A 24,058-nucleotide genomic window follows, 5' to 3' on the forward strand; every position below is an offset into this window, starting at 1 on the left:
TAATCTGTTGTATAATCATAGTGATTTTATTTTGTTATTGTTTGTTTGATACGTTTTCCAGTAATACACGACCAAATGAAATGACTTCCATGCTTATTCTGGGTTCTACTTTGGCCGTATTTGTTCTCTGACCCATTATAGAGACAATAAAGGACTTCTCTGCATCTGTTGAGCCATGTTTCTTAATTTCAATATACTCTGTCTTAAATGAATGGTATAGACGGGGGGGGGGGGGGTTAACCCTACATTGCTTGGTAGATCTTTAAGTAGCTGCATGTAAATAATAGATCACGAAGTATGTGTTGTAATATACGGTTGAGTTGCAAGTGTATGTGGTCAATTTGATGCATATGCTAAATTGGACCCTGTTAAGACTCCCATGTCTGCATTTGGTTGCTACAGAGTTTTGTATATGATCCATTCAATGTGCCCTCTAATACTGTCTGCAAATAAAAAGATAAAAACGGACAATGGCGGTATTAAATATTTTTTCATGTGGTCATTGTTCTGATCTTCTACTTACATTTTCAGATTCAGGTATTCATGTAATGCTATTTTCGTGACTGGTTCATGCCCAGACATGGGCTGATTGAAGTTCGGGGGGGCCTCAGGCAACCGAGAATGGGAGTTCTAGGGGTAGGGATAAAGAGATAAGCCCAGGACTCGCCGCTTTATGCCCGTATGTCGGTGTGCTTGTATTGAGTGCGTGGCCGTGGTTCTGTGAGTGTCTGTGTACATCTGAGCTAGTGTGAGCGCCCGTCCTGAGATCTGACTCTGGATCCCCCGTTCCCCACACTCGCTTGTACAGTTGATAGCTTTAGTATGTATATCATTGCCCCCAATGATAAAGACTGCAGCATGGGTGAGGAGTAGAGTATCCACCAAATTTCAAGGAGGAGGCAGAGTTACAAAATGTTACATTGGTGTCTGGGTCTGTCAAGATCTGTATGGATCTTTCAGGGTCTGTATGCATACATAGGCCCGGCAGGTTAGTGTTTTGAGTCTGGTTGTGTGAGTGACCGGTTCTGGTTGCCAGTTTGGTTGATGTGCTTAGTTTTAAAGAGTTTAGTTTTGGCTTATAAAAACATATTTTGAGTAGCTTCTAAATGTCTTGGCACTGAACGTGTTAATTTCCCCTTTTGAAACATGAAATATGTGTTGAGCTCTAAATTTTGCATTTGGATCAAGCCTTGAAAAAAAATGTATGGCGCTGTATAAGTACTTTGTTCTACGAGACACCGCGTAATGTAGAAAAGTCCTAGTGCGTTGAATTACAGGATATACATGCTGTTACTTGCATGATTCCTTTTTAAGCAAGAAATCCTGTTTTCTGAATGACATTTAATGGATAAATATTGGGGTTTCCGTCACACTGTATGGCCCGTGAAAATACCCCATGTTTAAAGCGCTGTGGTTTTATGCTACGAGCCTGTTTTGCAGCTGGCACGAAGCGGTTGGTTGGCCTCAGTTGATGCTGAGTGTTAATTCCTGCTTTTTTTCTTCTTCTCTAGAAAATGCAGTAAGGGCAGAGTTTTGAAAGACTCAAAGGGCACTTAAGGTAATTTCAGTAACCTAAATATTGCTGGTGGGAAATGTTCATTTGTTATGTTTTTGGCTCAATTCCCAAACTACTTGTAGATCCTATAAACTACCCCTACAATTGCAGTGGTGTTTTTTTTTTTTTTTATATCTATTTTAAAATCATTTTCAATTATTTTGAACATACAGAAATGTTTAATGCATCAAAATTAGCAAAGCCTGTAATTTAAATGTTGCATTTTTTTTACTTTTATAAATTACAATGGATTTCATTTGGGAGCAGGAACACATTGATGAATATAATGGCTAATTTAGCCTACTACCTGCAGACCTTAATTGGTAATGTGGTTGGGTTTTTATCTTTGTTATTGGTAGGGTTCTTTAGGACACTGGGGTGCTGCATATTTACGTAATCCACAGAATATGACAGTGGATGAGAACCATTTGGCCCTTCTTGTCTGTCCATTTTTTGTTTTCTTTTCTTCTGAGGTCTGTTCTTGGCTTCAGGATAGCCGTATGCCTGTTGCATGTTTAAATTCCCTGATTTAGCCTCTACTATATCTGCTGGGAAGCTGTTCCACTAATCCAACACACCTAGATGCAATTGTAACAAATTTTTACCTTACTCACCAAGTCATGATGTCTATCAATTTAGCATTTAGAGCCGTATGTGAAGGAAACTGGCACAATACATCACCGATGGTGGCGTTGAACGCGTACATTGATTCTGAACAAAAATCATTAAAATGTTACAATGTTGACAAAACTCGTATACTCTTATACATGATGCAGGTTTTTATGTCCCTCTAGACTAAAATTATAGATTTTATTTGAAAAATCTAAAGCCCTTATATTGACAAATATGTAAGACGGCTTCTTTTGTGGACAGGAAGAGTGGTTATAGTGTTACTCTCACCAAAAATGCCATGGCTGCTCCTGCTGTAGCACATTAAGCAGATTTTCTTGAGTAGTTTTTTTTTTTTTTTTTGCATTTGTTTTTAAATCTGAAAATACACTTAAGCCACCAACCTTACTATTTCATTTGAATCTACCTGTGAGTGCTAAATCACACTCTTAATTTTGGTTGTTAAACCATAGCATAATCCCGATCTCAATAAATATATATATATATATATATATATATATTTTACATACAGCATTACAAATGTTATTCCTAGTACTGTTTAATGTACAACCCTTTCTTAGTTGATTGCAATTTGCTCATTGATGATTTTTTAGGAAATGCTTAATTGTCCTGTGGCACTAAAGCAGACTCTAACTCTATACATTGGGACCTAAAATTATCTAAATTAATATTCTCGTGTTTCCGTCCCACAGAAGATGCTTTCACAGATGAGATGAGTTCGGCTGCCACGAAGGCCTAGAACTGTCTGTCAAGGAACAGTTCTGCACAGGCAATATACGAATGGCCCAAGGAAGCCCGCAAGTTGACTTTCAGGTTTTAAATGACCTGCGGCAAAAATTCCCAGAGGTTCCTGAAGTTGTTGTTTCTCGGTGCATGCAGCAGGTTAGTAGTCTTGTGCTGACACACGGGAAGGTTTGCTAGCTTACTGACGTGTAATTGTCCAATGTAGAGTTCAAAACGTATTTAGTGTCTCCAGTGATACATGGGCTGCTTAGATAATGGCGCTCAGGGCTAAACACATTAAATGCTACTATAACTTCCAGCAACCACGTTTATATTGGTTTTATAAGAGCATAAGTCTTTAAGGTTATTTAACCCCTTAAGGACCGGGCTCATTTTTCGTTTTGTACCCTGTGGGACCGAGGCTGTTTTGACACTTTTGTGGTGCTTGTGTTCAGCTGTAATTTTCTCCTCACCCATTTAGTGTACCCACATAAGTTATATATTGTTTTTTTCAGGACAAGATGGGCTTTCTTCAGATACCATTATTTTGATCGTATCATCTTATTTACTATGAAAAAAATAAAAAAAACATGGTGAAAAATTGAAAAAAATACAAATTTTATGACTTTTATTTGAAAAATCTTTTACTCACCTAAAAAAGCTAGTAAAAAAACTAGCTAAATAGATTCTACTACTTGTCCTGAGTTTAGAAATACCCAATGTTTTTATGTTTTTTTGCTGTTTTTTGTAAGTTATAGGGCATTAAGTACAAGCAGCGTTTTATGATTTCCAAATCTTTTTTAACAAATCTGGTCAGTCTGCCTCCATCTCCTCTTTGGAACATCTTTGAAGCCGGTTAACTCAATTTAACCCATTCAAACCATATATTTTTGAAAACTAGACACCCCAGGGTATTCCAAATGCTGTTATTTTAACCCTTTCCATGCACCAATTATACAACTACACTTTGTCAAACTTTGTAATAGTATTTTTTTTTATTTTTTTTTCCACACAAATTGTACTTTAGTTATAGATATACAGGTGCTGGTATATGTCACTGTCAAACAACACCCCAATATGTGTTCAGCAACATCTCCTGAGTACAGCGATACCCCACATGCATGGGTTTGTCAGATTGTTTGGCTGGTAAAAGGCTACTTTTGGGGCATGCGTAATTCAGGTGGTCATTTGGTCATTGTGCCTCCCTCTCCTCTTTGGAATATCTTTGAAGCCGGTTAACTCAATTTAACCCATTCAAACCATATATTTTTGAAAACTAGACACCCCAGGGTATTCCAAATTCTGTTATTTTAACCCTTTCCATGCACCAATTATACAACTACACGTTGTCAAACTTTGTAATAGTAATTTTTTTTCACACAAATTGTACTTTAGTTATAGATATACAGGTCCTGGTATATGCCACTGTCAAACAACACGCCAATGTGTGTTCAGGAGTCTCCTGAGTGCAGTGATACCCGACATGCATGGGTTTGTCGGGTTGTTTCAGATTTTAAAATGCCACATTTGGGAAGTGCGCTTTTTTTCTCCATTTTGGTCAGTCTGTACCTATGCCCTATCTTTGAGCTAGGCCACTCCAATTTACCCCATCAGCCATTTTTTATATATATTAGACACCCCTTGGGTATTTGAAGTGCTTTTATTTTAACTCTTTGTTGAGATTTTTGAGAAATTTTAGCACTTGCTCAAAATAATAAACTTTATTTTTTAATTTTATTTTATTTTTTTAATACTTTTTTTATATTTTTTTTTACACATTTTGCTGGTACTGGATGGTTCATCTAGTGACATCACTGCATAATTATTTTTAAATGTTAGCACATTTTTTTTTAATTTTTTTTTCCATTTTTTTATTTTTTTTTATTTTTTTTGAATATTTTACTAATCACATAGTGATTAGAAAGCTGGGCTCCATTGACTTGCATGGTTGAATGCAGTACCTGTATTCAACCAGCAAGTGGAGCCAGTTCTCTAGAGGGTCTGGAGACCCTCTAGCGAACTTTTTCGTCTTTATTGTTTTATTTCCCGGGCCTCCGCCATCTTGCTTGATGGCGAAGATCACCGGCAGCGGCGGCTGTGACCGCTCTCCGGAGCGGTCACAGCCCACCCAGAGGTAAGTGTTTGGTGTCGCTGGATGCCTCCTGATCGAGGCATTCCAGCGACACCTTTTAAGTTTAGGAGGCGATCGTTGATTGCCTCCTAAACGCTTTTAAAACGGGCGTCCGCCGCCATACAATGTATGGCGGCTGTTGACGCCCCGGGGAGGGGCCAGACATGGCCCCCGATGCCGATCTCGGCCTTGCTGAATGCCTCGACATCGAGGCATTGCAGCAAGGCCGTTTAAGCGAAGAAAGTGATCCTTGATCACTTTCTAAGCTTATTTAATTTTTTGACGGTTCAGGACCGTCAAAGGTCATTTAGTGACCTTCTTGTTATGACGGTCCTGAACTGGCAAAGGTCGCGAAGGGGTTTTTTAGTTTGTCTCTTATAAAGATGCAGTTAATATTTATGCAACAATGTTTCGCATTAGCATTTCTCTGTATACCAACGTGTTCCTTTTGTGCCATTTCTGTGTGTGTTTTGTGTAGCACCCCAAATGTGGTATGCAGTAAGGACAAGAACAAGGACACGCACTGTGAGACTTTACAATCTTGGTAAAGCAAACAAATATAAAATGTTTTGAAGGGAATTTTAGGTATGCTCTTTGATCGTTCTAATAAAACTGTGTATTACTCTCAGCAGTTCTGTTTTAAATGTTATATAACAAAATGTGGACCTAAAACAATTCGTTTGTGGTAAGAGGAAGGCTTAGCTTGTCTCGTGGTGGTATGCGTAGACAAGTTGTCAACAGAGACAGGCAGGTGGGAGAGAGAAATGATTAGCACTAGTCCAGTCTTGTCCTCATAAACTAATGCTTATACTTCCTCCCCCAACTGAGCTCTTACAAGTGTAATTTCATCTACTTCTCTTTTTTTTGAACTTCACAGAACAATAATAATCTGGATGCTTGCTGTGCCTTTTTATCTCAAGAAAGCACAAAATACCTGTACGGCGAAGGAGATCTGTCTCTCTTGGATGATCCTAGCATTGTGGGCCTAAGAAACCACATGACTTCCCTCAATTTGGATTTGCAGTCACAAAATGTGTACTATGATGGGAGGGAAGCCAATAGGACGAATGGAAACAGTAGGACACTGACTCACAGCATAAGTGATGGCCATATTCAGGGAGGGCACGCTGATGATGACCTGCACCAGCAGGAGCCACATACTGCACCTCCTCACGTGCATCCTAACTTTAATGTCTTCGGGATGACAAATACAATTAGTTCTTCAAATCCTGGACATTTTGGACTTCATGTAGGCAGCAAAGGTCCATCAGTGTTACAAACACCTAGGTTCAGCCCTATTATGGTGACTTTGGCTCCAAATATTCAGTCAACCCGTAATGCCCCTACATCTTTGCACATACATGGTGTGCCTCCACCAGTAATAAATAATCCACAAGGAAACTCTATATATATTAGACCTTATATCACATCTCAAAGTGGTACAACCAGACAGCCACAACAGCCAGGTTGGATGTCTCAGGCACCTCAGCAGCCACATCAAACCTATCAGCCACCCCAGTCAAACCCCTGGACAACCCTCCCTTCTTCCCATACTCAGCCACATACCTCAGTGCAATTAAGCCAGCAGGGCCATCAGACTTCCCATGTGTACATGCCCATTAGTTCACCGACCACCCCACAAGCACCTATGCTTCATTCATCTGGTGGTCTCTCTCAACCCTCCACGCAGTATAACATACAGAATATATCAACTGGCCCAAGGAAAAACCAAATAGAAATCAAACTTGAACCTCCGCAAAGAAGCAATTCATCAGTCATGCGTTCCACAGGATCTCGGAGCTCCACAAACCCTTCTTCTATGAACAGCCATGCAAGAAATCAGCCTACTGTTTACATAGCAAGCCCTCCAAACACTGAGGAAATGATTGGTCGAAACCAGCCTAAAGTCTATATTTCCGGTCCGGGTGGGGACGATCAGGTTATAAGAAACCAGCCCACGCTCTTCATATCCACAAATCCAGGGGCCTCAACCGCTACTCGAAATGTTTCTGGACAAGTAAGCATGGGGCCTGCCTTTATCCACCATCACCCTCCCAAGAGCCGAGGCCTAGGCAATAGCAATTCGGGCACCTCTCCTCGTGTGGTAGTGACTCAGCCCAACACAAAATATACTTTTAAAATAACCGTGTCGCCAAACAAACCTCCAGCAGTTTCTCCAGGGGTAGTATCTCCAACTTTTGAGCCTAAAAATCTTCTTAACCTTCCTGATACATATGCGGAATCTGAAGGTATGCAACATTTAACGGACCCTGCTTTGGGACACGATCGGGTCAGTGATGCAAGGAAACTTAGCGTTGGATCCGATGATGCAGAATATACTCAAGGTAACGCATTTTATAACTATTTTTCTGTAGATGCTTAAACTTTGACAGAATATATATTTGTCCTACACACCTTTACACGATATTTAATAGAAATAATATTGTACAATATATACATGCATTGCAATATATGGTGTATAAATCCACCCCCTTAGCTGATGGGCAGAATCCCGGTCTGTTTAGCAGGCTTCTGAATTGATGGGACAGCGGGACATTGCAGAGTTCACTGCAGAGCCGGCATTAATTATGCCCATAATCTAGCAATTGTGGCTTTGGTATGATGTGGAATTGGCAGCCTCTCTGCTTTTGTAAGGCAATACTTGTTGGCACGAAAAGCTCATGTTCAGTGTATAAACACACACAAGGTATGTTTATGATCCTGACTCGCTTTGAATTAAGATATCTGCAGATGGTGTTTATCCCCTGATCTTTTTTAAGTTAAATTCTATTTAATGTAGAATTTCATGAAAACCTACGGGAGAAGGCTTATGCACCACTTAAATTGCACCACTTAAATTGCTCCACTATCGCGTATCGTATAGTTTTGGATCCCTTGCTTCATTCATCGGTTTTGTAAAGCAGTGTATTGCATGTTTTGTGTTTTTTTTTTTTTGTTTTTCTGAACATCGCACACAAAATCTGTTCAGGGCTGTTAAGAATATGAATAGAATGCATATAAATTTGATTATATTATTAAGGTCATTCTCTTTATAAAGAAATAATGGTTGCATAGAAGTATTTTAGTAGTGTTTGTGCAAATTTTCTTATTTTTTTTCTTGGAACAAGTGTGCTAGCATGAATTACCCAGCTTTTGGTGTGCCAGCTCCGTCTGTAGTTATTGAATATCCAAGGTGCCCAAACTGCTTGCGTGTCTTCCCAATTTGAATAGAAGAAAAAAATGAGGTTTGCACTCACAAACTGCAAAACAAATGTAAAAGTTTGTAAAAATCCGCATGACGGAAGAAACCGCTTGGTCTCCCTCAGCAAGGCTAACATGAATTAAATATATATGTATTTTTTTATATTCGCTTTTAATTGGTACATATACAGCATGTAAAAAAAAATAAATGTTGAGCAATACCACTAAAATAGTTAAGTTTTACTAGTGCTTTTATTTTCTGAAACGGATGTGCTTCTGATTCTAAGTTAGACATTTAGGACAACATCAAGCTGGCTTAACTTCTGCACAGCTTTGAATGGATTACTGAATAACAGAGTTAAAAAAAAAAAACAAAAAAAATTTCCCCTTTATGGTACCAGCTAACTATGGAATTGTAGCTTATGAAACGGGATAGAACGCCTGCGTGAGCACGCTTGGGCAGTATGCTTTTGATTTTTTTTGTTTGCCCTATGTTTCTACATTTCATTACCCTTCAATAAAGTGGGGTTCACAAATTATCGTGCGATCGGGCATTTAAAGCTGTTTTCTGGCATTCTTGCCGGAAGCTGTTATAGGAGACCGGGCAGCAGAAAGCAGGCGATGCTGGCTTCTGCTGTCAGGGGGGAGTGTGGCGGCAGGAATGTGTCCCTGCCACTGCAAGAAGGTCAGGACTTACTGGTACGTCCATAGGGGACTGAAGGGGTTATTAATGTTGGCAATTTAAAGCATGTCATAGTCTTCTACTTTAATTTTTTTTAAAGTAATTTTGAAACGTGTTTGCCTTTAGTGGAGCTGCCAGGGACAGTAATAATGCTGCTTGGAAGCTTCACAACATCATGCTAGTGGTTCAAATGAGACGGGAAAACAGATGGGTCACAATTTTGGATTTTTGCCCTTTTGTACTAATTACTGTACAAGATCGCTTAATTGAGAGCTAAAGATTCAGGAAGGTGCTGTGTTCCTATTAGAAGGAATACGTGTACAAATGAGAACACAAAGTAAATATAGCATAGTCCCCTTTCTTGTTTTGTTTTTTAATTAATACTTATCCACCAGGGGAGGTACGCTATTAAGCTAAAAGGCTTGCATGTTAAATGTATCAAATTTGTGTATTGTATCGGCAGCTTTACTGGTACATCAAAAGGCAAGAATGGAGAGACTTCATAGAGAACTTGAGGTGCAAAAGAAGAAGTTGGATAAACTTAAAACAGAAGTAAATGAAATGGAAAATAATCTGACACGGAGGCGTCTTAACAGGTCGAATTCGGTTTCCCAAATTCCATCGGTAAGTTATCGCTGGATTGTTTGATCGCTGGAGGTTTTTTTTATCATGCTCTATCTATTGGCAAAGAATATTCCTCCCTGGTTCTTTGATAATGACACCCATATAGAGAGCTTTATGTAGCAGTAAACATTCTATAATGATATTATAAATATATGTCAAAGAATTAGACAAATATAAACAGTTTACACCTTAAAATTATAGAAAACATGAGCGACCTAGTTGAAAGTATGGTTTCTTTTACATTTCTGTAGAAAATAACCTATAAATGATTTGTTATAAGTTACAAATAATTTTCATGCAATGACTTTATACAAAACTAATCAGTTTATAGCCCTGGGAGAACTGTGCCTGTGTGGTACCTGACTGGTGGAGTTCCCTATCTATAATGTTAATTTTGCAGTTTATTTGCAAATAGATGTAAGTGTATACTGTATATCGCCAACAAATTATGGGGCGCTTGATACAGTACATGAGGATGAACACAAATTGATACGTAGTTGGATCAAGTGGTAGATGCTGCCCTTTTTTTGTGTGCCAGGTTTGTAAAACCTTTTTCAATTCTTTACGTCTGTTTTTTTTTTTTTTCTCCTCCCTTTTTAAGCTGGAAGAGATGCAGAAATTAAGGAGTTGCAATCGGCAACTGCAGATTGATATTGACTGTCTCACCAAAGAGATTGATCTTTTTCAGGCAAGAGGTAAGTTTGAGGAAACCGTGCTGTAGAAGAAACCTTAACAACCACCTGAAGGAGCAAGTTTTTTGTTCTGAATTTTAAATGAACAGTTGAACCTGTTAGTAGAAATAAAAGCAAAACATTCATCAAACAATAAAACTGTGCAGGTCAGTCATCTAAGTATACTAATAATAATAAAAAAGGGTTTTAATTATATGGATGCTGGTTACTGTGGTAACAGATGAAGTTGGTGGTGGGGTAGGTAATTAAAGTACCAGTATGCTGCCAACTGATCTGTTGTGAAATTAAAGAGTTAAAATCCCTGACTGGTAAATTGGGTTAGAGCTGAAATTCACCTGGCATGGTTTTCTCCTATTCTGCAATACATGTTCTGGATGGGATTTTCCATTGTGGAGAAGGGATTTTCTTCCAAAACATCTTAAGTGTTTTCTCTGACTTGCTTAGTGCTTGACTGGCACTCGTCGGAGTAGATTTCACAAATATGAGAAGATGCCAGAGATGCAACCTGATCTGCTATAGCAGCAGGTTATGGTGTTTTGCAGTAGTCGCCTAACCAGTTCTTGCTGTTAGGTAAAGCTTCATCCGTTCACATCCCAGGAGTTCTGTCCTAAACTCGCATAGCACTGATTCCTGACCCTCAAGCTACAATGACTTTTTTCCCGTTGGTATCTGTGGTTTATTGATCTGAAAAAAAGAAATTGTTAGAATACTGGATTTTGTTTCAATAGTCCAGCTAAATTTAGGTAAACTGTAAATTATGTCTGTTCAGTATTACTTTGCATACACAAGGGTATTTCTTATGCAGTGGGCCATGGAGGATGGATAATAAGGTGACGGGCCACTTACCTCCCTGTAAGAGCGAGCAAGCAGTGGATGTGGGCATGGAATGAGGTTACTCAGGACACAGACCTCTTAATCTCATCCCATTATCTGCAAACTGCCTTAGGAGGGTGACCAGCGTAACCATGAGCACACAATGCAAGTGGCAGCTATATTAGAACCCCCCCTTTTTTATATGTGGAAATCTTAACTTCCCATTTTTTTCTGATTTCTCCTTTTTTTAGTTTAGTTTACTGTCTCTTTTGTGGCAGTTGATGAGAATTTGGAACCTCTGTCAGGGCTGGTCACACAAGGAGAGCACATCGATAAGCTAGTTCAAGCACAGCATTCATAAGGCAAAATGCTTGAACTTCTTATATCAAAAATAAACTACAAAACTTTTAGATAACATGAATCATAGTTATGAAAGTAGCTGTAACAGACTGTCCTCCCTTTTCTTCATAGCAAAATTGTGGAAATACTCATTAAGACGGCTACTACTAAAGATTGCCTGTACATGCTCAGAATGGTGCAAACGGACTTGAACACGGTTATCTGTTGCATTCGCATTCAGTGAATTTAGAAATATTATGAAAATTTTATATTTTTTAAAAGCTTGTGGAAATGTAAACGTTTTCGGTGAAAGGCAATACATGTTTACGTTCTGTTTTTCCTAGCGACGTGAGAAACTTAAACGTATAATGTGTGTTAAAAAAAATATATATTCTATTTTCAGGTCCACATTTTAATCCTAGTGCTATCCATAACTTCTATGATAATATTGGATTTCTAGGTCCAGTGCCGCCAAAGCCTAAAGGTACAGTATCTGTTGGTGAGTAAGGAGTTTACTTCTAGTGTTGGACTGGCTGGTGGTATAACTTTTTTTTTTTTTTTTTTAACTAGCACAAAATTCCATAATATGAAACATTTATGTATTTTCCCACTTTTTATAGATATGTATAGGTGTGTGTGTGTGTGTGTGTAACCTTTAATGGTTTCTTGAATTATTTTTTTTTTTATGGAAAAATTATACTTAACATCTAAATGACAATCAAGACATACCTGCCTATGGTTCACGTTCTATGTTTTCAATGATATGCATATTACATCTACTGCTTAATACTGTGTTAAAATATTCCTAATTGTGAGGATATTTCATAAAAAAAAAATAAAAAAAAATTATGAAGTGTTTTATAAAAGAGATTTGAGTGATTTGAATATACACCTTATATGCAATATAGATGCCAACATAACATTTTTTGCCTCCGTACTATTAAACTTAGAAAATTGTGTAGTAGCTATACTCCCTCCCCCAAAAAATGTTAGCACATTAGTTGTGAGCTCTCTCCTGTTTCCAAAGACATAGCAGCAGACCACAGCACAATCCATGATACTTGATATACTGTTTTCCATTTAGTACCTCATGGAGAGGAGCGCTGGCTCAAAAAACAAAATGCATAGCCAAATATTTTTTCATTGTTTTCCCAGTTATTGTACTTCTTATTTTTAGAAAGATTTGTTACCCAAACGCATTGCCGCTTACTACATTTTCTACTTTTTATGTGGTTTCTCTAGTTATTTGTTTCATGCATGTGCTACTCCTCTGAGAGTTTGGCGCTGAAATACCTAAGATTAACATGAACAAAAATACAAGCAATGTGACAACTGGCAATTAGGATCCATCCGTTTAAAATGTTCCATAAGTCTTTGCCTGTGTTGCACAAGAAAGTCTGATGCTAGGTCAAATGAAGTATTGTATTTGTCACCTCACAGAATGTGAGGAGATATAATAAGTCAGTGCTTGAATGAGTGCTTATTCCTGAGCAGTGACAGAGCTTGTTCTCCATGAGCATATATATTTAACTGGTGTGAGATGGTGTGTGTTTAGAATGAGTGTGTACGTGTTTGTAAGTGAATATGAGTGTGTGTTAGCATACGTGTGCCAGTGTATGTTGTGGGGGTGGAAGGGGCAAAGATGGCACAGGCAGGCTGTTTGGGAGTGGCCCTCTTTGGGTTAAAAGGTGGCTCTGTGGAACATGTTTCTCTGTGAAGGGCCCTGTGGTTTCTAGTTATACCCCCTGTTCCTGGGCGCAAAAAGTTTGGTTTTTCTAGAAACAAAAGAAGCCACCCCCTACATACGGATTATACATGAACTATGCTAAGCGAGACCCAAAGTATAGAAAAGGTGACAGTGTTTAAATCTACTGTTTCATATGCAAAAGTGCATTGTCCTCACCTGCCCAAGCTGCAGGCATGCTAGGTCATGAGAAGATAAGAATGGATCAGAAGAATCTTAATGTAGCAATGTCGTATAAATGTTCCTTATATTTGATGAGCACTGAATATCTGGTCATTCTACTCGCATGCGTGTATGTATACAGTTATACTTACAAGCTTGCATACCCTGGCAGAAATTGTGAAATGTTAGCATTGATTTTGAAAATGACTGATCATGCAAAAAAACAAACATTTTATTTAATGCTAGCGATCATTTGAAGCCATTTAGTATCATAGTTGTTTGGCTCCTTTTAACTCATAACAGATATCACTGATCAAAAGTTCATCATACCCTTGAATGTTTGGCCTTGTTACAGACACACACACACACACGTACGTACACACACGTACACACACACACGTACACACACACACGTACACACACACACGTACACACACACACGTACACACACACGTACACACACACACGTTAAAATGGCAATTAAAGGTTAATCTCCCACACCTGTGGCTTTTTAAATTGCGAATAGTTTCTCTAAATGGTGAATGCGGTTGTTAGCTCTCACGTGGATGCACTGAGCAGGCTAGATACTGAGCCATGGGGAGCAAGGTAATGGTACTTTATAAAGATGGCAAATGATATAAAAAGAAATCCAAGGCCTTGAAAATGCCAGTCACTACTGTTCAATCACTTACTAAGAAGTGAAAAATTTGAGGATCTCTTGATACCACTTGATACCAAGTCAAGGTCGGGTAGACCAAGGAACATTTCAGGCCCAGCTTCCAGAAGAATTGTTCGGGATACAGAAAGAAAAACCCACAGGTTACCTCAGGAGAAATACAGGTTGCTCAGGAAAAAGACGGTGTGGTTGTTTAAAAGAGCACAATACAATGATACTAGAACAAAAATGAGCTGCATGTTCCTGACAACACCTTGACACAACTCACAGCTTCTGGCACACTAACTGTAAGCGCTATGTTTGAAGAGGGATCAACAAGGCATATAGCGAAAAGAATACCATCCCCACTGTGAAGTATGGTGGTGGCTCACAGATGAATCTTGAGAAAATTGATGGTAAGATGAATGCAGCATGTTATCAGAAAAGCTGTGCATGGGACACTCTTGGGCTTTCCAGCACGACAATTACCCTAAGCACAAGGCCAAGTTGATCCTCTGGTGGTTACAGCAGAAAAAGGTGAAGGTTCTGGAGTGGGCATCAGTCTCCTGACCTTAATATCATTGAGCCACTCTGGGGAGATCTCAAACGTGCGGTTAATGCGAGATGACCAAAGACTTTGTGTGACCTGGGGGCATTTTGCCATGATGAATGGGCAGATATACCACCTGCAAGAATTATTACAAACGTTTACTGCATTAATGCTACAGGGGGCAATACACAGTATTAAGAACTAAGCGTATGCAGAATTTTGAACAGGGGTCATTTTTTTTTTTCTTATGTTTTGTTTTATGATTGTGCCATTCTGTTATAACCTACAGTTGAATATGAATCCCATAAGAAATAAAAGATGTTTTGCCTGCATATATTGCCAATTATCCAAGGGTGTGTGTATGTATATCTGTAGATGGGCATGTATAATCAATATACATTTTCATCTCTAATATGTCGGATTGTAATCCTCCCCATTAAAATATTTTAGTGAAGCTGTATGTGTTCGTTGTGTATGTAGGCATACATCTCACATGCACTTTTATTTTCTTGCAGATCAACGGTCCATCATAAAAACGCCAAAGAATGTGCCAGATACAGAGGAAGATGAGGGAGCTCAGTGGAATTGCACTGCATGTACTTTTTTAAATCACCCTGCCTTAAACCGTTGTGAACAGTGCGACATGCCCAGGCATTACTGAGCCAGTAGATCCTCATACCCTTTTATCCATGGAAATTAGGAGGAAAGTCAGAAGAGACCTTTTGTTAGCTAAAGCAACAATTCTGGAAGATAGGATTACATCTGAAGGTGTGGCCATTTTTTTTTTCTTCAATAGGTAAAGCGTCAGCCCATAGATAATAAATAATACCTCAGTGTTGTAATGTGTGCAGTTGGGATTCCTTTTTTTCTCTCTCGCTTTTTAAATTGTCTGATCAGTGAAATGCTGATATACTATGTTCCCAACTGCCTGTACCATGTACAGTATTACTAGTCAACCAATAAGATTTGTTCTTATAGTGCCCTGTTTGGGTCTTTTCTCCTCACCATCTCTACAACCAGCTGGATGTTTTGGATATCCATTGCAAAGCCAAAGAGTTGGTCTTCTATATATAATTTTTTTTTTTTTTTTTTTTTTTTTTTTGCTAAATGCAATCGGCTTAACACTACGGACACCGTGGAATTGCAACTGGCTGTTACTTGCTGGTGCCACATGGACCGAGGAAGGACTTCATAGTTTAGTGTCCCTAGTTCCAGGAACCTCCCTTAACTTGTGATGCCAGCATCAGTCAAGTCTAACGGAAAAAGGAAAAACTGCATGTAATGCTTGTACGATACAGTGAAAATACCCACAGCTTTTTAAGTTGTACATAGCTTGAACGCTGGCTTTAAGTGATTCCCCTCCCTTTTTCACTGTTATTCCCTGTATGTATAGTGTAATAGGTTTTTTTTGTTAACTTTTTTTCCTTGTGTAAGAGAAAAAAATGATTTTAGCACAGTCATTGTCTTCCCTCTGTAAGCATTTTGTCAAAGAATTGGTGCCTTAATTGGGGTGGGAGAATAAAGCATTAACAGTGAAACTATGCACAAAATTATCTCTCCAGTAAAACGGATTGCTCTTGTAAACAATGATGTCCTGTGAAAACCTGTGGAAGAAGAATGCTGAAATGACAATGTCTTTTTAAGGGTACACGGATGATTTTTCTGTACATATTGAATCTTACAGTGGATGACAGAATTTATATTGGATATTCCTCCTTTGGGGTGAAAAGATGTAGGTTAATTTAGTTTCTCAGGCAGCAGTGAAAACATTGAGTATAAAAGTTTTTCATGCTGTTTTTGTCTTGACTGAAAAAACAACAAAAACACACAAGTAGCGCACCCAAAAAAGAACTGCATGTATATTGTGTTAACATTTTCCATACACGGTTAGGCGCTTTTGAGATGTGGTTATTGCATAGTTTTGACTTAGGCACCCGTACTCTGTACCTACCACTGTCTTGGTGAGGGATGTTATGTGAACAGCACATGAGGTAGGCTGAATAGCTTAAGCTTCAAAACATAACATACAGACTTTGTAATCCTCTAGTGCAAAATGTGTTTTCTTTGGGGGGGGGGGCAAGATACGTGTCCACTTTAAGTGAGTGAAGCTACAGTGGATCCTTGTCATAACAGCACAATTTGGGCAATAAAAACTTTCTTCACACTTATCTGAAATTCATTTGGTAGAATGCATACAAATCTGATGTCTACAAATCAAAACCTAATGCTTTCTTTCAGTTGGTGTTCTATCTTCAGCTGTGGACTTGGGTGGTCTCGCATAGATAAAGCGTGGTTATTCAAATAATTTCTTCATTCTCTGGTTATTTAATCTCTTGCCGTGTTTTTAATGTATAGGAGGGCCATACACATGCTGCTTTAGTATTAATATGAAGATAGGAGGGAAAGAGGAATCAACCTAGGTGTCATCCACTGTAAATGATTCATTTACTATAATTGGTGTATTAATGTGTATATGTGTATATATATTATGCACATATACCTAATGTTGATATATCATTCAGTGACTTAAAAAAAATGTGATAAGCATTCTTGAGACTTTTCATTTTGCTGCAGAATGCAGTCCTAAGTAAATAGCCTGTCAAGTGTTGTTGTCAAGAGGTGTGATATTTTCTTAAACCTCTCCAGCACTGTAATGGGTTAAGCAGCAAACCCAAAAGCACTTACAAGCAATACTTTGTTCAAAAAAGACATTTTTTTCAGCTTGATCTGCAGTTTTCTGTGAAGATTGACAAATCAATTTTTACTTGTTTTATTAATAAAACCTAATTTTGGATATCAGGAGTTGATGGTTTTTGTGATTTAGCTGGGTAAACAGTCTTTGTAACAGATAAGTTATTTATAAAAAAAATAAAAAATATATATATTCTACATATTTTGTTTGTGAATTTAATCAATCAGCAAACAACTGGGAGAAGTTAAATGTAGCATTCCTTCAAGCAGAACACATGTTTTCTGTGATATCTAATGCGATAATAAAACTTAAGGTATGTTTTGTTTTGTTTTTTTGTTTTTTTTCTGCACTACCTGTGTGTAAGTGCCATTAGCTTGTTAGGGTGCTGCTGCTGTAGAAGCATTCAAACAAAAATCTTGTTGGAAGGGCTATATACATTCAATGTCGGCTATTAACCTCCCCCTTTCACTGTACCCACAACTTGCCAACCATTAGCGCCTCTTCCTATTGGGTAACCTCTTCCCTTTAAGATCTTTAAACCAGTGTCTTCTCCATACAACCTTCACTATAATCAAATCAAATGCACCATATTGTGAAGCTTATGCACTAAAGTGTGTTTAGGAAAGTTGTGGTTCCAACTCCATTTACTGGACTAGTAATTGTAAAAGGCCAGCACTGGCATGTTTTTCCACCCCCCAAAAAAAATAGCTAAGATGGTCCTGCATAATCACTAGTTCAATGGGTGAGGAGAAGCATAAACATTGTCAGCCAAGCTCTTCCTGGAGCAGAAGGTTACTGGGATTGGACCATTGTGATGTTTGAAGTCGGAGTTTAAATCAGAACTCTTGCTAACTTTTCTGTCAAGTCCCCCTTTAACAAATAGACCCTGAATGTCTCATTCCTTCTCAACCTCCTAACAGATTAGGAACTCTTGTTTTGTTGTCCATTTTGCACTATAATATACAAGTGTCTTATACAGTCCCACCAATGAAGAATGAATATCTTAATATACCGCTTTGTAAGTACCTTAAACTGCATTCTTTACCTCCATCACCGTCATTGAAAAAAAAACAACTTTGAGCCAAAAGCTGCTTAAAGTGTGGTTTCTGCACTTGCACAGAGGAGGATTCCTCCTTGTAACACTCAAGAGCTGTTACAGAAGCTGGTTGATTGCTGTATTGTAATGAACATTGTAATCTAACGAATCCCTCCTTTTTTGTGCGAATCTGTAAAAATGGCAGCTATCAAATGCATTAAAGGACATATAATAGCTGCAATGTCCCCTTAATATCAATTTTATACTCTTCCAATATAATAGTGCTACAGAGTCTGCTGGTGCGCTGTAAATGTTATTTTTGTCACCTAGAGCGAGATCTGTGATCTTCCCTACACTGATCAGGAGTAAAATGTACAACAGTCAGATCTGTATCGCTACAGACTTCTATGTCAGATGGTATCAGCATTCACAAATCTAGTAGTATATTAAAACAGGTATAAATATATAATCTACTACTGTTGAAGGTAAGAATTTTCACAGCCCTGAGACTCTTGTATGACAATGTCTTTGTATGTATGTGTACCCTCTTAACTGGGTTTCCCTTCTCAGTGTTGCCCTCAGCAATTTTCTTTATCTCCCCAACTGTAATATTCTTCACACCAAAATCAACATTGCGCTGAACCTCTGTTAAAACCGGTAGTTTGTGTAGTTAAGGATCTCAGGAAATAACTGTGGATTACATAGGGCCAGGGCAGACTTCCGTGTTTAAACTCAAAGGGTTTGAAATGTTCAGATATGTTGAAGCCTCCATCATAAGCTCACAGACCTTTTTTTAACCATTACCGCTTTGGAGCTCTGCAACCTTCCAAACTTAAATTTGTTTTCGTTTTTTTTTATTTTTTTATTTCTATTGTAACTGAATAGTTTGAGGTTTATACCATACCAAGGTGCTGTGCACTGTAAGGATATATATATACACTTTTACTCTTCTGGGGCACCTTCTTTCTACAACTCCCAGTGTGTGTATATGTGTGTATGTATATGTATATATATATATATATATATATATATATAATATATATAAAAAGATAGGGATAGAATATATATATTCTATCCCTATCTTTTTTTTTTTTTCTTCAGAGAAGCTACAGGTCTGTATATGACCTATAACATTAACCCTGCAGTTAATGTTATTTTCTATAATGGAAGACTTCCTATGTGTGAGGAAGGGTCACTGCCGGTCAGCTTTTAACAATCATGGAGGGAGACCATAGAGTGCTAGTACGTATCAGATACATCGTTGGTTTTTGGGGTCCACTTTGTCAACTGTAAATGACATAGGTAGTTGTAACTGAAAGGATTAATGGACCTATTCCACATTATAACAAAAACACAATATATTGTTTTCTTACATAAACAATAACTCAACTTTTAAGATATTTGTTTTTCAAATTATGTCATCAGGGTATCTGTGGATCCTTTTGTCACAAGTGTTCCAAACCAAATATGTGAATTCAATTACGTGATTTAGGCAGTGATAGCAAATATGTTTGTGATCAGTTAGCACATCAGAACAAGTGTTAAACTAAGGCCAAATGGTAGAAAAGCACCCTTTTAATAAAAAAAAAAAAAACCTCTCTACCTTACACATAGGCACTCAGGTTTGTGTATTACCAGTTTTAAGAGTGACATTTTGCTCTAAAGTAATGCAGTACTTGGACATAGCTGCATGGTGCATTCCTTAGTTCACTCATGAAGTTGTATTATGTTGAGCAGGCAGCAAAAATAATGCCTGGAGCTCCCTCAAGTGGTGTTTTTTTTTTTAAAATGCAGCCACACCAACGGAAAATGCATATTACAGTGCTTAGTAAGTACTTTAATATGCTTTTTTTTTTTTTTTTTTACTGAACTGAAAGAAAAAGGCCAGCGTTGCAGCACCATCGCCCCCCTCCGCAGTCCAGCTTACATTCTGCTTAATAGAACACAATGTCAGGGCACTACTTAATCCTTCCATGCATTTACATTTAACAATGTTAATGTATCCCTTTCAATGCCAAGGCTAGGTACACATTGCTATACAGTAGTTACCTTTAGTTTAGGACCTTAGCACTCATTTGTTCTAGCAAAGTAATCCAATATTTGCTAACATTTGTCTTTTTTTTTTTTACATTTTTACGTTGCTCTTATTGGGGGGAGGGGGTTATGGTAGAAGTGAGGCAGCTATAAAGTCATGATCCTTTATCCAGCAGGCCTGCCAGCTGATTTCAGAATAGATCTGACAGAATGTAGGCTTACTTTGGCCATATTGGACCCAACTACTGCGTAAAGGCATCAATTTTTTTTTTTTTTTTTTATTTTTTTTTAAACAGCCTCTCCTCCAGACAGTACCTCCCATTTTAACAGTAACATTAACATTTCTCGTGTAGTATTAAGCATGCAAAACTTCATCCAGGGAAGGTAGGAAAACGCTGGTTGCTTTAGGTGATCAACCAGTAAGGCCCTGATACTGTTGTAACATAGGCATGCCCCTCAACTGTCCCAATTTAGGCATGACAATCCCGATTTTGGGTCTCACTGTCCCACCTATCCCTTCCTGTCTCGCTTTGCAATCTCTCTCCAGTCGGCTCAACATTAGGGAGCGTGAGGTCGCTTTACTGCTGCCTAATCACTAGCCGCTAGCAAATAATGCCAAGCACATGTATATGGCATCTTCCCTGCGCTCTGCAGCAATAGCCGGCGCGTAGTGATAAGGGAGCAGCAAAGCGAGGTCTGAAGTGACACCACAGGATGGAGGAAGGAGGATGAAGGAAGGTGGAAGAGATAAGAGATGGGGAGACAGGGGTGAATGTGTATGTATGTGTTTGTAAGCTTGTGAGTGTGTATGGGCCGGTGTGTGTAAGAGCAGTATAGGTATTTGTTAGCTGGTGTGTAAGGGCAGTGTATGTGTATATGTCTTTGTGTGTGTGTAAAGGCAGTGTACATGTATTTGTGTGTGTGTAAGGGCAATGTGTGTGTTTATGGGCAGGTGTGTGTATATGTGTATATGGGCAGGTGTGTGTAAGGGCAATGTGTGTGTGTATATGGGCAGGTGTGTGTAAGGGATGTGCAGGTGTGTAAGGGTAGTGTGTAAGGCTTACATTAGCCTTTTTTAATAAAAAAAAAAAATAATCTCTGCTGCTGTGGACTACTCTTCCAATGATTCTCAGCCAGCATTATGGTGGACACCTGGCTGGCTGAGAACCATGGGACTTTTAGTTCACAGCTAGCATCTGCAGCTTTACTGTTGCTGCACTTCCCATGACCAGTATCATGGAAGTAGTATGTCTGGCTGAGCCTCATGGGAATACAATTTAATGTGTTAACTGTGCTGACAAAAATGAAGCGTGTTTTAAGTGGTGATGAAAGAGCGACATTTTAAAGTGCAATTGCTTGTACCGGTGAGTTCCCCAAGATGATGAAGAAGAAAAAAAAAAAAAAAAGGCGTCCCTCTTTCGTATTTTGAAATGTTGGGAGGTATGCATAGGTACTTAGCTGGCTGCCTGAGCCCACTTTGCCAGCTTCACGTCTCCCACAAAAAACATTTTTGGTGTTTTTTCCACATTCTACAGTAGATGTGAATATCCAGCTCCTGGTATATGTTACTGTCAAACACCCCAATATATGTTCAGCCATACACGAGTGGGTTTGTCGGGTTATTTGGGAGGTAAAATGCCACTTTGCGAGGTTTTTTTATTTTTTTTTTCGAATTTTGATCTGGTCAATCTGTACTCGTATGCTTTTTTGGGACATCTTTGAACCTGGTCAATTCAATTTACCCCTCAAATCATACATTTTTAAGAACTAGACACCCCGTGGACATTAAAATTGCCAGTATTTTAACTTTCCATGTGAGAATTTTTGTGAGGATATAGTGCTAATTTTAGTTTTTATATCTATAAAGATATATATATACACACACCCACCGTATTTGCTCAATTATAAGACAAGGTTTTTTGGGGTAAATTGCATTGGCCGGCTTCAAAGATGTCCCAAATAGCACATGGGGCAGAATGAGCAGATTGGAAAAAAATGCTTTTGAAATAGCAAAATGCTATTATTATTGCCCTATAGCTTGCAAAAGAACCCAAAAAAACATTGGGTATTTCTAAACTCAGCACAAATAGAATCTATTTAGCATGTTTTTTTAAATTAGCTTTTGTAGATGAGTAAAAGATCTTTCAAATAAAAGTGAAAAAAGTTGCTTTTTTTTCAGTTTTTCACCATAAATGTTATTTTTATCGAAAATTAGATATGATTAAAAAAAAATCTGAAGAAAGCTCTTTTTGTTCTGAAACAAAAATATATAATTCCTGTGGGTACAATAAATGGGAGAGAAGAAAATGACAGCTAAACACGAGCAAGTGTTAAAACAGCCTTGGTCACAAAGGGTAAAAAAAAAAAAAGCTGGGCTCGACAAATCCCAGGCGCCAGGTCGCCATGGCGCCTAGGAGTTTGTCAGCCTCTTACATCCACGCGGGGGCACTGCTGCTGCTGTCTGCCCAGGAATCTGGGCAGACAGCACAGCCACTCAGAACCCGAGATCACTCCCACGGAGTGATTCTGTAGGCTGAAACCGCGATTGCAGGAAAACCTGCAATAGCGTTTTCAGCTGCCACAGGCAGCTTCAGGAAAGGGGGTTCAGTTTTGATTGGGTCCCCACACAAGTGTGGGGACCTGACACAACACCCCCCTGCTGCCTGATCGCGCCGCAATCGTGGCATTTAGGGGTTAATTCCCGTTTTGTACGGGGCTCTGCAGGCCAGCAACAGCAAAAACGAGCCCCCACAAGCCCTGTGATGACTCCTGTAGGCATGGAAGCCTACAGCAGTCATCAGAGACTCCCCCCTGCAATGGCTGGTCTATAGACCAGCAATTGCTTCATAGCTGCCAGAGGCAGCTTCAGGGACTGGGGGAGAGGGTTCTTTGGTCTCCACATGAGTGTGGAGACCAGCCCAACACCCCCCTGCTGCCCGATCGCTCCATGAGAGCGACAGTGCAGCGTTTACCCCTTCAATTCCACAATTGTGTATAACACATTTGTGGCATTGCAGGGGTTAATATTTGTCCCCACAAGATTGTGGGCACTAAATATCAGTCAATGCTGTGCTCCAATGGAACATCAGCATTGAAAGCATTAAAAAATATACATATATCAAAAAAAATAATAAAAAAAAAAACAGCACTGACCTGAAAGTCCAGGGTGCTTCCAGGTCAAATGCTGTGAGTTTAGTAAGTGGGCTGATGATAATCAGATCACTCCTGACCAACTGTTAGTTTAAAAAAAAATCCTGGCTCCTAACTTTTTTAGCTGGCGCATAGATTCACAAAAAATTTGTGAAGCCCTGCATTTATATATTGTATCAATGGGTATTCCTTTTAGACTGCATCCCTTATGAATTGATTGGTGTTGGTAAAATGCATGTCCCCATTTGCATGACTCGATAGAACAATATTAACAGTGGGCTTTTGTTTTTTGCGCAAAGTAAGGATAGGAATTGTGAAAACATTGGTAGATTTTTTTTTTCATTGACTGTATCTAGAATCTGTATCTTTTGTATGTGTTTAACATTAATATGCATCCACTTCTTACAAGGTTTCACAAGGGGTGGTTTCAGCAATGCATTGCCATTCACCTTGAACTTTAGTTGATCCATGTGTTGCTTAGTTTTGTAAATGGTTACCCATCTCTGTACGCAAATAAATCACCGTCACAGCTTTGTAAAGGATTCCTTTAGATTGCATCTTGAATTGGCCACATGGCTTTGTAAGTTGTGAAAACGCACAGTTAACCTCTTATAGCATTTATTTAAGCACGTTGTGTTAGCTGAC

At 38.7% G+C, this 24,058-nt stretch overlaps 1 protein-coding gene across 1 annotated transcript; it reads left to right on the top strand.

Annotated features, from left to right (window-relative positions):
* The first annotated feature begins 2,965 nt into the window (after positions 1-2,965).
* On the top strand, positions 2,966-15,162 carry LOC149283363 (TGF-beta-activated kinase 1 and MAP3K7-binding protein 2-like). The gene is made up of 6 exons (XM_089497645.1): positions 2,966-3,067; positions 5,917-7,384; positions 9,386-9,546; positions 10,148-10,241; positions 11,794-11,874; positions 15,017-15,162. Exons 1-6 carry the CDS (start codon positions 2,966-2,968, stop codon positions 15,160-15,162), a joined length of 2,052 nt encoding a protein of 683 aa, XP_089353771.1.
* The last annotated feature ends 8,896 nt before the right edge of the window (positions 15,163-24,058 follow it).

Source organism: Sceloporus occidentalis, unplaced genomic scaffold (assembly GCF_023333645.1).
Source record: "Sceloporus occidentalis isolate IW3139 unplaced genomic scaffold, rSceOcc1.0.p SCAF_105, whole genome shotgun sequence".
Lineage (NCBI taxonomy): Eukaryota > Metazoa > Chordata > Lepidosauria > Squamata > Phrynosomatidae > Sceloporus > Sceloporus occidentalis.